Source organism: Penicillium cataractarum (genome assembly GCF_028827025.1).
Source record: "Penicillium cataractarum strain IBT 29864 chromosome Unknown utg000004l, whole genome shotgun sequence".
Lineage (NCBI taxonomy): Eukaryota > Fungi > Ascomycota > Eurotiomycetes > Eurotiales > Aspergillaceae > Penicillium > Penicillium cataractarum.
In genome coordinates, this window is record NW_026622740.1 from 2662220 (window position 1) to 2675339 (window position 13120).

The following is a 13120-nucleotide window of genomic DNA, read 5'->3' on the forward strand; positions in this document are numbered from 1 at the left end:
TATTAGGCAGGATGGCAAATGGCGGGGTTCGAGAACAGGATATAAATATCTGCGCACAAGCCTGGGATGATAAGCGTAGTTGTAGCTTGTAGCTTGTAGTGGAGAGTAATTGGTTGTTGTTGTTGTTGTTTGTTGTTTGGGTGGCGGAAGCTGAGGAGGAGAATTATAGATCAAGATAATTCAAGGCCGATGAAATGTATTCAATGATGAACCATGGAAATAAAAAAGAAGTATCCGATCGGCCGTGTCCGAGCCGTTATATAATGGTCCCCGATATTCGATCGCACATCGAAAACAAATAGGGAAAATAGAAATGCAAAAATCCACGGACAAGGGGGCCGGACCGGGATGACGACTCAGTTGGGACCGAGTCTCCCAGCCGAATTGACTTGTGATGTCAGGTTTTTGGGGAGTCGAAAAAAGAGAATAGACCCGATTGAAAAATAATAATGAATTAAATGATAAAATGATAATGTCCACTCCGCCAGTAGTAGGACCCTGTTCTCCCGGCCGTAACTGGCGTAGGTTACCGGCAAGCTCTGATCTTTGAAGTATGCGATTCGCTCGGTGCAGTCGAGCCGAGATCACCTTAGCCATCTGGGAGCACGTTGACAAGGTCCACGGCCGGCTCCGAAGGGGGGCAGATCAGCCGTGAGTAATTCCGAGAGTTCATCTGTAGTCCCGCGTTCATGAAACCGTTGAAAACACTTTAGGGATACGGTACTTTCTCTCCGCTAATAATCCAGATAGTTACTGGTTGTACTCCATCGACTCCTACTTTAAACGGAGGCAAAAAAATGTCAGCGAAAGTGGGGCCGAAAACCCGCGAGAACCAGTGGAAGAGTCAATGCCAAGCCGTTCTCCGGCCGAGTCTCGGGGCCGACACTTTACATAGTTGACAGCATAGCCTGTACTATTGTACTATTGTACTGTGTTCATATCTTTTATGGCATACACTACCGACAAAAAGTCTTATTCTGTAACATTTTACCAATCACCACTTCCTAATTGACTCGCTTGTTTCATCCCCCGACCGGAAAAATTCATTACCTGGTACCTAGCCTTGACTATGACTATGACTACTCTATATTCGGTTCCAATTGCAACTGACTCGCCCGGGTAGCCCTGCATGGCGGCGATCCGCTGCACCTCAACCTGTCAGGTCAAGTATGACACATGCATATTCACGTAGACATGCTGGTTACAGATTATCAACTTTCTGCAGTTGCCCGGGATCAAATCATGTATAGTATTTTGTCAATAGCAGCTAGCTATGGAAATAGATATTCATACAAACTTTTGAGTTGCATATTCCATTGTGCAGACTGCATACGGGATACTACATACTACCAGGGCAAACGTCGCTGCAGATAGTCTGGACTCGACTCGACAGGGGTATATTCGAGTGCAGAAATGCAAGCACTGTGCACACCTAGTAGCGGACCCGACAATCCGTTCTAGCAGAAAGCCACTCTCATCATAACTCGGACAGGGTTCGTGGAACGCAACATCGCTTAATTTCTTCAATCTATCTTTATGGAATTAACCTACCGAGTGGTAGTCGTGGCCAATACTGTAGTGGCCTTGTCAGGCGTCAACCTCGGGAACCTGACACATGACGATATACTTCCAAGGTTGAACCGTGGCGAGATCATTATTCGTGCGAGAAGGATGATACAACGAGATTATACTATTCATTCGTACGAGAAAAGTGATGAAATGGAAACGTTCCATTCATCCGTACCAATTCATTTCTCTCCTCCTTGTATTCGTACCAACTTCTGTCTCCTGAGGATGTTCCAGGTACCGCCCAACCTGCAAGTCCTCCATGCCCCTCCTGCTACGACATACATCTAGACCAACATTTGCGGGACTAAGTAGCTGCGGGACCAATTCCGACACCGTGCATCTCACCCGTGCAGTGGAAACAAGTGGAGGCAGGCTCTCCGTCAACCCTCCACCACACAATATACACATTGTACACACTCTCTAGCGCCCTCGTGAAAGCCCCATCTACAGTAACCACCTGTACTATCTCAAACCTCCCCCCGATTAGGCCCAACCTATCGCGACACCCCGTCCGCAGTGGAACCTCTCTAACGGACCACTAGCAACGCCCATAATTCCCGCTGACCCAGCCCTGGCGCGCGCCCTAGGCCTCAAACTATATTCCTATTCCCGTACCATTGCCACTTTGGGCCGTGGGGTGATCCGGATGTTTCGTTTCCTTTTTGTGTTGGCGCTTTGGGAGGCTGTTTGGAGCCCGATGTCTACCGACGGCTCTGTTTTGGTTGTGTAGGTGTCCTCGTGACACTATCTGGTTTTTGCGACACGAAGTGTTTTCGGGATGTGAGGTTAGGATGGGCTTTCTCGGTGTACGGTTTGGGTTGTTTTGGTTAGAGGGAGTGAGGGAGTCTCCTGATGGGAATTATTGTTGATGTAATGGAATTGTGTCGCGATCTGGTTTCCGTGATAGTAGGGTTGGGATTGGGGTGAATAAATTTCGGATTGTTGAGTCTGGCATTTCAATTGTGTTCACACTGTGATTATTCTGATTATTCGCAATAGGGATGTCTCTATCATTCACAATTATACATCTCTGCACTGAAAATCCTATTCTATACAATATTTACATCAATCCAGATCTACGATCTCTCAAAACAAAACCCAAGCCGCCCTAAACAGCCCGCCCCGGCACCGACCCGGGTGGATCACAGCCGTCAAACTAACAAAGTCCACCCTGCAAGCTGACCGTTGCCCTAACTCCATTCCAGTAACGTTCCCCTCCCCTTTTTTCCGAAAAAGAGAACTTTTTTGGGCTAACCCCATCCAGTATTTACTCGCTAGGGTCAGTCCACGCGGCAAGCTGTCGGTCCGGGTGGGGAGCTGTCATCGCCCGGGCCCTAACTAAATACCTAAATTGAAAATCGTCAGCTGGGCCTCTCCCCGTCCACCGGATCGAGAAATGGATCGCACTGCCGATATAAGGCAGTTTTCCCCGGATTATGGCTTCCGTGGCGGGATCTACGTCGGCAGCTACGGAGATGTGGCTATTAGGGGTTTGTTTATGGGGGGATAAAATTATTACCGCTGTGATGTCAGGCTCGTGAGAGCTCTTCTTGGGCGCGGCTCTTAGGGGCGGGTCGTCAGATAAGAGGGGGTAAGTTATGATACGTGCTCGGCATTTTGGTGGTTGCCTCACGAATTTGACTCGCTTTGCGAAGCGTGATATATCATCCGGTTGAAGAATGACTCAGATGACTGGGATTGCAGAACGAAAGGTCTGCAAAATATGATGTCTCTCTTCTAATGAATTTGCAACTGACGAGAATAATCATTTTCCAGTGATCGAGTGCAAAGTTATCCTTCCTCCCTGCATGCTCAACTTAACACAGGCCTCATCCATTTGAGATAGTGTTGTTTTTATCTAAAGTTCTCGCTGCCAGGTACCCCGCAACCATTGATCCCTAACGATCATGCCCAAGTGTGAAGGCTCCAGAGAACCAGTCCCATCGGCCCTATAACTGGTCAGAGCAGTGACTCTGTTCGAGTAACTACTTACTTATCCTTCAAGACCAAGTTCTACCAAACAAAATCGGCTCCCTAGAATCTGACCATGGGATACATTGCTTCCGCCCCGCACTGTGAGGAGATACACTACAACCGGGAGTTTCGATATTGACATTCTATTAGAGTCACTAACGCGGCACTTTAAGTCCGTTTTCGACTACTTTTGCAGGCATGCAAAAAGGGTTACGAATCCCAGATCGAGGAACTCGATTTCGACCTTGACAGATTCACGACTCTATCGATATTGAGGCTGTCTTTCCACGTGTGTGAGAGCCGCATGGCTAGTGGAAAGCTAATTTGAAACTATGCGGTCCGAGTTCGATGCTAACGTTGGTCCCTCCGATCTTTGACTTCAGTGAGCCCTTGCACAATCCTACCTGAACAGGTGCATGGTTTCCATGCGGCATTCCCGCGATACCACTTATACTTGTTGCTAGCCTCTACGCCTGTTATGCGCAATCTTCATTCTATGGAGTTTTCGCGAGTTGGCTTGCTAGAAGTGCGACATCGCACTTGCAGCGTCACCATCCTGGTGATTGGCGCGGGGTAAAAAGACAACAAGTCTTGCCAGGGGGAGGGGTTGGCATTTAAGGTTAGAACCCAACACCTATCCAATGGGAGGGAGTATTTCATATGAGAGCTGGGTTGAACTGGCACTGTATTTATTTGTCAGGAAATTCTTGTTACATGTCCTCTTCGCTTATTTGCATGCAATACTTGATGTTTTCAATACTCAACAGTACATACATGGTCCTTGAGATAATCGGCTCATCTAATCAAAGCTTGGATAGTATTTTCGTAGCTTTCTGGCTCCCGTCCAAGGATCTCCTTGATCGCCGGTGACACCACAGCCGTTTCTCCTTGTTTGATGGCCTCCCAAGCGGTAGCCCACTCCCTCGAAAGGTTAACTCCATGGTACGTATGCTTGTCCCCGATTTGAGTAAGCCGGACATACTCGTCAACAGAAATCTCCCTAATCTTGAGAGGTTTTCCAATTGCACGACCCAAGATATCCACCGTCTCAGCAAGAGAAATTGCCCGTTGACCCGTGAGCAATACCTTTTTGTTCAAGTAATCGAATTTCTTAGGTTGATCGATGTAACCAACAATCAATTTCGCGGTCGCTTCACCAAGCTCGTCCCGTTTGACCCATGACACTCCCGGTCCAGCTCCCGAGTGCGGAATAGTGATTTCGGTAGGAGGATTAGCGGGATCTAACCACGCCGTGTAAATTGGGAACGATTCAGAATAAAGTCCTTCCCGAACGGAAGTATACGTGACTTTATCCGTGATTTCCGCGAGAAACCGCTCTGTTTCGAGGTGTGCGCCCATGACATGAGCTACACTGTGGTCGGTGAGATCGCCGGCGAAACCCAGAGATGAGTAAAAGATGTGTTTCACGCCACTTTTTATCGCAGCTTGAATTGCTAGTTGATGGACCTGAGATTGTTAGTAGTGGTTGATTGCGGGGAGTAAGGCTTCTTACTTCCACTCGGCGTCTGATCTCGAAGGATGCATATGAAATGAGGATCAGGACGTCCACTCCATCAAAGGCATTATCGAGGGTAGAGGGCTGGTCATAGTCTGCTTTTCGCAATGTGGCACCAGCTTGACCTAGTCTGGTCCATTTATCCGGGTTGCGTGCGATCAAGACTAATTGAGACGCTGAGACGAGTTTGGTAAGGTGATTGACGATGCTTGTTCCAAGGCCACCAGAGGCGGGGAAGACTCCAATTCTAGGAGACATGGCGAGGAGTTGAAGAGGGTATTCGATGAGGTATGGTTGGTGATGTGTGCCTTTTTGAGATAAGTTGCAACAGATGATGAACTTTTGTAGTTTCCTATTTCTTGGCGCCATGCAATTTATCAGCAGTTGATTATAAATGGCTTCATTCGGTCGGACATATCGGCCACCGATGATGGTTGGTGTTCTCTAGCCATCGGAAATACCCCTCGGAGTTTAAATAGCATCTTGTAAGACGTAGGCTTTGTACGAATGGTACCCTAATTCCAATATTATGAATTCGTACAAATATCTCTCCAGATAGCCTGGAAGAAGTTGACAACAGATTTGATCCATGTGTATTTAAGATCCACTTGACAAGATCCCAATAAAGGACATCATTAGACCCAAATCACACCTTGTATGAGAGAATAAACCTCCCCTCGTCATACTCAGTCACAGTATAATACTCCTTGCGCACAGGATTATAACTCAAGTCCTCATTGCCGGCCATAAACCAATTAGTGAACTTCGTCGCAGTCTTACCCTCTTCCCAAGTAAACAGGTCACCAGCATTTGGGTCGCGACCATTGCTTCGCGAGAGATAGAATTTCCCATTGTAGGAGACACCACCTTGCATTTTCAGAATATCCACGCAATGGGCCCAGCTGGCAGTTGCCAAGCCATTGCTGTCTGTGCGAAGTCGGCGAGTCGTCGAGTCTAGCTGGTACTTGACGAGCCGGATCGGGACGGGGTCCTTGTTCGTGTCTACTTCGCCGTCACGGACGAATTCACCGACGAGGAGGGTGTCGGGTTTGTCGCTGCGGTCGAGGGAGATCCAGGAGAAGCGGAAGGGAGATTTAGATCCGGGAGTCCATTTGTACCAGCTGTAGATAGTTATTAGTGATGACCCTGAGAGAAGCGACTTGAGTGGACATACCGAACTTGAGGAAGGACATATTGATATCCATCCGCTGAATATCCCTTTCCATCCTTCATTTTCCCAACGCCATCCGCAGTTTCAACTTCCCAGATGTTATCCAGGTCAAACGCGCGAATTCCATTATTCGTATCGACAACATACAGCAGGTTGCCATACCACATAATACCCCCAGCATGGATGGCGATGGACTTAAAGTCATCGTCCGCAGAAGGATAGACAAGGAGGACATGGCGATACTTGTGTGTTTTGCGATCGACAAAACTCACCCGCACACTGTCACCTTTCTGATACCAGCTCACAATCCATGCTTCGTGGTCATTCCATTTTCCAGTGCCGAGTGCATCGGCAGAGCTGGTGATACCCTGTGGCGTCCACTTGGTAGTCTTGTAGTCGCCAGAGTTCCATGCCCATGCTTCATTAGGAGATCCAGTCCCGACTGATGGGTGACCTTTGTTGAGGTCTCGGTTTCCAGAGTTGAGGACAGCGGTAACGCTGACGTTCTTGCCGGTGCTTTCGAAGTGTTTGGCTAGTGCTGCAAGGTGTGGGCTGTCGGCGGATTCTTGGAGGGTAAAGTCTTTGGCTTTGATGACGTTCTTGTTCATGCAGTAGCGGGAGTCTGCTGCGAGGGTAGATGGGATAGTAAAAGAGAGGAGGGTGGCTGATAATTGAAGGATTGTCGAGTACCGCATCTTGTCGGTTTGATACTTTTTGTACGACTCTCGTGTTGAAACTTTGGAACAGATGGTGGTTGACCAGCGTTATATATGCCAAAACTTGGACTAATCTCCCGCATGCGCATGAGTTATACGAGTTTTTCTGGACCCTGTAACCACGTCTACCTCTTCAAATTCCATCCTCGGTCGTATTTTGCTTGCTGTAAATCAAGGTTGATGTATAAAAAGCTCTATCCAAGATGAGATCGTCGCCGATACGAGACTTGGCAGGCCGCGGGTACAGCCAAGCCCGGGCGGACGGCCCAAAAATAGCCCCGGCATGGTCACAATCCCCTCGTAAAGATGGCTAGCGGAGAAATTGGCCCCTTGGCAGTGGGGCTGAAACCTGGGGAGTGTCTCGCATATTCAAGTCTATTCCAGCGTAGTGATCGCCTACCGGTTTGATGTGGACTAACTTGAAGAAGTGTCATCTCGCGTGATTTTAATTCGTAATTTCGTGAATTGATTCGATTCTATTATATGGAAAGGAGAGAGAAGAGAGGTATCATACAAACGCCGGTCTAATCAATGAAAATGCAGAGGGAAAAGGGGGCCTCTTCTAGTTAATGCCGCCAGTGCCGAACAGTTCCATCTTGATGCGGTCGGCAGCCACACCTTGTTCCTTGAGAGTGGTCTGCATGTCGGTCATGAACTTGTCAGGACCACAGATGTAGTATTCCGTGGTGGAAATGTCCATGAAAAGGTCCTTGTTGGCGTCCAGCTTGCTCAAGTCTACGCGGCCGACGTAGTCAAAGTCGACGCCCTGCGTCTCAGCTTCGGTGGGGTTGCTGGTGAAGAAGGTAGCCTGGAGGTTGGCGTGGCTCTTCTTCAAATCGGCAATGTGGTTCTTGAAAGCGCGGGCTCCAGAGGTGCGAGCACCGTGGATGAAGTGCAGCTTGCGCTCGGTAGAGGCGGTCTTGGAAGCCAGGGTGTTCAAGATGGAGGTCATAGGGGTCAAGCCGACGCCAGCAGAGAGGAGGACAACCGGGGTAGTGGGTTCCACGGCAGTGGCGGACAAGAAGAAGTCACCGCAGGGGTGAGAGACCTTGATGATGTCACCCTTGTTGTACCGGTCGTGCAAGAGGTTGGACACGTAGCCAGGGTGAGTTGCAGCAGCCGAGTCGGTGGCTGGCAGGCCCTTCTCCTTCTTGACACTGATGCGGTAGTAGTCCTGGGAGTGCTGGTCACTGAGCGAGTACTGACGAGGCTGCAGGCACTGGAGCTCGGGCACGTTGACCTGCACGGAGATGTACTGGCCAGGCTGGAAGACTGGCAGAGGCTGGCCATCGACTGGGGCCAAATAGAAAGAGGTGATCTCCTCGGACTCCTGGACCTTGTCGGTGATCTTGAACTCGCGCCAGTTAGTCCAGCCCTTGCTCTCCTGGTAGATCTGCTTCTCGCGGCCGATCATGATATCAGCGAGTTGCCAATAGGCGGCTCCCCAAGCCTCCTTGATCTCGGGGGTAAGGGCATCTCCGAGGACCTCGCCCATTGCCTCGAGGAGAAATTTGCCAACGATCTCATACTGCTCAGGCTGGATGTACAGAGAAGCGTGCTTGTGGCAAATCAGCTCAACGGCAGGGCCCAGAGCTCCCAAGTTGTCCATGTTGGCGGCATAGGCGAAGAGGGCGCCAGCAAGGGCACGGGGCTGATGGCCATTGCGCTGGTTGGGGACGTTGAACACGTTATTCAGCTCCGGGTGGGCAGCGAGCATGTTCTTGTAGAACACCGTAGTGATGGTCTTGCCATGCTCAACAAGGACCGGCACGGTAGCCTTGATGAGTTGGAGTTGGTTGGGAGTTAATCCAGCGACGGAACCCATGGTGGATGTAATTGTGATTTTTGTGGTGAATATTTGAAAAGAAAAAAAAAAACGAAGCCGATCGAGGATGCGTTGCACGGTTTATACAAGAGCAATATTGATTAGGTGTCTCCACTCTGGTATGAAGTAATCTGTCTGTAAGAACAATATCCCCATCAACAAGCCGGGCTGGTAGCCAGCTATTTATCTTCACCCCAACGCAGGGGTTTGCCGCGCAACGCGAGCAAAGCCCGGTGGAAGCAAAAGCGCCATTCGACTCATCGGCGTACCCGCTGGGCGTTTCGAAATGTCGAGAATTGTGTGCCTGTCCAGGTACCAGAGTATAATGTTCCTGTGGTTCGGTGTGATTGAGGACGATTTGACCCGAGAAAAATAAACATCTCCGCGGAGGAGGCTTGATAAAGCGGTAGCAGAGGCTCAGTGTGGTTCGATGGCTCTTTCGCCCGGCTGGAGTTTTCTCGGCATAGGGTCCATTTTAGCCATTTTATGACACCGGAATTCGGGGAATACAAATGAAGGGAACAGAATAGATGTTGCAAGCGACCGGAAGAAAGCTCTTCACATAAATTCATGATGGTACCTATTGGTACCTTAGTAATGAGAAGTATACTTTCTTCAAGGAAATTCCAGGTTTTCTCTCAGCAAAAATTCACGAGCTGTGATATCATTCAGTACTTTTTCCTCAATCTTAGTCCATCCTTAATCCCTGCTATTTGCCTATCTCGTCCTGTCCAAGCGTATAGCAGAGTCTATAATAACCATAATGACGATATCGAGTTAGTAGACATTACTACTCCGCATAGCCCTACCTGCATATCCCTTCCTCTCCATGTCTATTTAGTCCTCCATCTCTATACCCCGTCATAGAACCAGCTTACTCGAATAGGACTAAACCCCGTTTGCCGCTCGGGAGTGACCCGTCGCGTCCTCCCCGAGCCAACAAATCGAACTTTTTCTGTTTGTCACGCGGCGGCCGCCCAATACCGACCGTCAGCCCACTCGACGAGAATTCTTAGGAATTCTTAGCAAAAACCCGCCGACTGCCGCGTACCCGGTACTAACGTGCGATTGAAATTTTTCGGACCAATAATAGTCTTTAGATTAGCACGCAGAGAATATGCCAGGGTCAAACCAGTAGCGAGTTTAAAGCTCAGCACTGATCACCAGTTCAGCAAGACATGTTCAAGCACCTTATCTTTGCTGCTGCATCGCTATCAGGATGGCGGGGTAAACCCAATCATGTCTTGAGATGATGGGGAAATGCATGTACTTAGGTTTGCATCGCAACTAGGGAGATTTCAATTTCAAGAACATGCGACTGGCAGGATTTCGAATTTTCATTATCGAGGGCTCCTGGTGATCGCTTGGTGACATCCGGGACTCCGCGGAGTACTATTGAACAACAAATCATGATCTTGAGATCACAGGCGATCACAGGGGATGGAAAAAGTGTCTAGACACCTGGTATATTTTCTCCGTCTTAAATGATTCAGTGCTCTCTACGCTACTACTTGTCAGGTTTCAGGCGCATCCATCGAGAATCAATGGCTTTTCTATGAACCCATGATCGTAATTGTAGCATTAATAGGATTAATAGGACCAATCAAAAACCAGCAGTCCACCTGTCGCAAACCCTTATAGAGATGATCATTTAGTGGGAGTCCATACAAAGAACTCGCTAGTGGTCCTCGACAGTCCAGACCCTTCCGTTTGCGGAAAACGGAGTCCTCTCCACCCAATACCAGTCTGGGGATTCAAACACATAAACATGGGACAACTACTGATATTGACCTCATCACTATTTGTCTAAAATTTGCGATTCGACCATTTATGACTACAGGGCTCAATATGGATATTGCAATTCCAGGCAAAAAGGCTACTCTGAGGCGATGAGATCGCTCGGCTAGCTGACTCGCGTATCATCTCCGCTTTCAAGACCACATCGATGATACTTGCATTCGATGTTTATCTTGGTCGGAGTGCTGATAGTGACGTCTGCGATGAAAAGAGCTATTGAATAAATATCTCGAAACTGGGTCGGAGAGACAGTTGGTACTGGGAATCTTGACTATTTGAATTGATTCCAAAACTGTCGCTACATTCCGAAGCCCGTTGAAGAAAGTCTTAACAAGAAACTAGCAATTGTCCAGTTGAAAGATCTCAACCCGACAAGATGATATTCCACAAGCGAGAGTCGTCACAGGCCTCTTCACTGGCTGGGCCGCCTGGCCCCGGAGGTCGTGGCCAGCTGCCTATGCTCCAGATGCCAGACAGGATGCGCTTCAACGTTCTCTGTATGGTGGGAGAGTTTATAGGCACATTCCTGTTCCTCTTCTTCTCGTTCGCCGGAACTCAGGTCTCCAATACACCTGCGCCGGAGCCGGGATCGTACCCGAATACTTCCAATCTCTTGTACTCGTCTCTGTGTTTCGGTTTCGGTTTGACTGTCAATGTCTGGGCTTTCTTCCGAGTCACTGGTGGTCTTTTTAATCCTGCTGTAAGTCAATCTCAAGCTCTAAATGTTTCAATTTGAAGCTAAACAACCTAATGATATCCAGGTCACACTTGCACTATGTTTGACCGGTGGCATGCCCGCACTGCGTGGCCTGATGGTTTTCCCGGCCCAGCTGCTTGCCGGCATTGCTTCTGCTGGTGTTGTCAGCGCACTGTTCCCGGGTCCTTTGAACGTCGGCACTCGACTTGGCGGTGGTGCCTCCATCTCGCAGGGTCTCTTTATCGAAATGTTCCTCACTGCTCAGCTCGTGCTCGTCATCATCATGCTGGCTGTCGTCAAGCACAAGTCGACCTACCTTGCACCCGTCGGTATCGGTCTCACTTTCTTCGTCTGCGAGTTGGTTGGTATGTTCTCACCATGAATCACTCTCCTACTTGCACAGATCTAACAATGTCTCTTTCTAGGTGATTACTACACTGGTGGTTCCCTAAACCCTGCCCGGTCCTTGGGTCCCGATGTTATCAACCGCAGCTTCCCCGGATACCATTGGATCTACTGGGTCGGTCCTCTGCTCGGATCACTGCTGGCTTCTGGCTTCTACCACGCGCTTTGCTATGTCCGCTGGGAGAACATCAACCCTGGTCAGGACTATAATGAGTGGGAGACCAAGGCTCGGAAGGACTCTATGGTTGCTTCAGAGCGCACAATGACCGATGGTATTCACAATGGTGTTGGCAATGGCACCGCTAATGGTAACTACACTAGCAACGGTGATGCCACCAGTGGCTTCTTGCGTCCGCCCACTTCCGAGACTGCTCCCGAGCAGCAGGTTTAAGGACTAGATGCGGATGTCGTCATGTTCGGATGATGCGATACTCGGTGGAGCGGGTAGTTCGGGGAAATATGATGACCTTGGACGATATTGACTGTGAGGGACATTCAGAGGTGTCAATGGGCTTATATTGTTGGAATGGAGGAAAGCAGACGCGATGTTTCATTTTCGCAAGCTGTATATCCACTGTTGATTTTGTTCCATGTGAATTTGATACTGTAGTAATTAATTAATTCTCAACTCTGGCACTGAGCAATACTGAAACATTGACAAGAATGTAAAAGATTGGGTAAAGAAGCACAATATGCCGTCGATAATCTTTTCAACGTCAGCCTTGGCAAAAGCTGACTGTCTGATTTTTGAGGGAGGTTCAAAATCCCGTACTGTAATCCACAAGCGCAAGGCTGCGCGCTAGCTTTGTGTAACCTAGCGCAACCCGAAGAGAAGATTATTGGTGGCACCATTTACCACAAACGATTGTTGGCGGTAGAAGATTGGTCAGGATTTTCCGCTAGCGCAATAGTTCACGGCTAGAGCATCTGATTTGAAGGTTTGGTTAGTTTGGCAGCGCCAAGCAAGTCAGCTCGCAATTGACTTTTGAAAAAGCCTTCAAGGTGATGGCACTATTTAGTAGTTGTAGAACCCTATTCACGGAACTGCAATGCCTGCAGAGCTCTTCAACATATACCCCATCCGTATTCTAGGTGTAGATCGAGATATTCTACTACAACGAGGGGCTAGCCACCTGATTAAGCTATAGTACAACTTGCTGACTGCAGCACGGTTAAACTTGCAACAAAGCCGCGGCAGCATAAAGAACAAATAAAAGCAATCAGCCTAATTCTATCGAATTGTACTACAAAATTAATACTATCTTTATTCTTAGCGATAATCCTCCTCCAGGCACTGAGGTAAGAAAAAGGGGTGCATGAAAAATGATTATCCACACACATCTGGCAAGCCGCTCTAGCAAGTCTCCACCCAGCCACCATCAGCCTTGCAGTCCAACAAACATGCAAGGATCGGTCCGAGAGGAATTCGGTAAATGGCCGATACGAGTTT

General features: G+C 48.7%; 4 protein-coding genes across 4 annotated transcripts; 1 reads left to right on the forward strand and 3 right to left on the reverse strand.

Moving 5' to 3' along the window:
• Positions 1-4338: 4338 nt before the first annotated feature.
• Positions 4339-5317, reverse strand: N7496_005473 (uncharacterized protein; the record flags this gene model as incomplete). The annotated part of the gene is made up of 2 exons (XM_056698402.1): positions 4339-5010; positions 5057-5317. The coding sequence occupies 2 exons, from the start codon at positions 5315-5317 to the stop codon at positions 4339-4341; spliced, it is 933 nt and encodes a 310-aa protein (XP_056556927.1).
• A 388-nt stretch (positions 5318-5705) lies between these two features.
• Positions 5706-6925, reverse strand: N7496_005474 (uncharacterized protein; the record flags this gene model as incomplete). The annotated part of the gene is made up of 2 exons (XM_056698403.1): positions 5706-6180; positions 6234-6925. 2 exons carry the CDS (start codon positions 6923-6925, stop codon positions 5706-5708), a joined length of 1167 nt encoding a protein of 388 aa, XP_056556928.1.
• A 583-nt stretch (positions 6926-7508) lies between these two features.
• Positions 7509-8771, reverse strand: fhpA (flavohemoprotein; the record flags this gene model as incomplete). The annotated part of the gene is made up of 1 exon (XM_056698404.1): positions 7509-8771. The coding sequence occupies one exon, from the start codon at positions 8769-8771 to the stop codon at positions 7509-7511; it is 1263 nt and encodes a 420-aa protein (XP_056556929.1).
• A 2173-nt stretch (positions 8772-10944) lies between these two features.
• On the forward strand, positions 10945-12061 carry N7496_005476 (uncharacterized protein; the record flags this gene model as incomplete). Its single annotated transcript, XM_056698405.1, has 3 exons — positions 10945-11268; positions 11330-11630; positions 11691-12061. 3 exons carry the CDS (start codon positions 10945-10947, stop codon positions 12059-12061), a joined length of 996 nt encoding a protein of 331 aa, XP_056556930.1.
• Positions 12062-13120: the final 1059 nt, after the last annotated feature.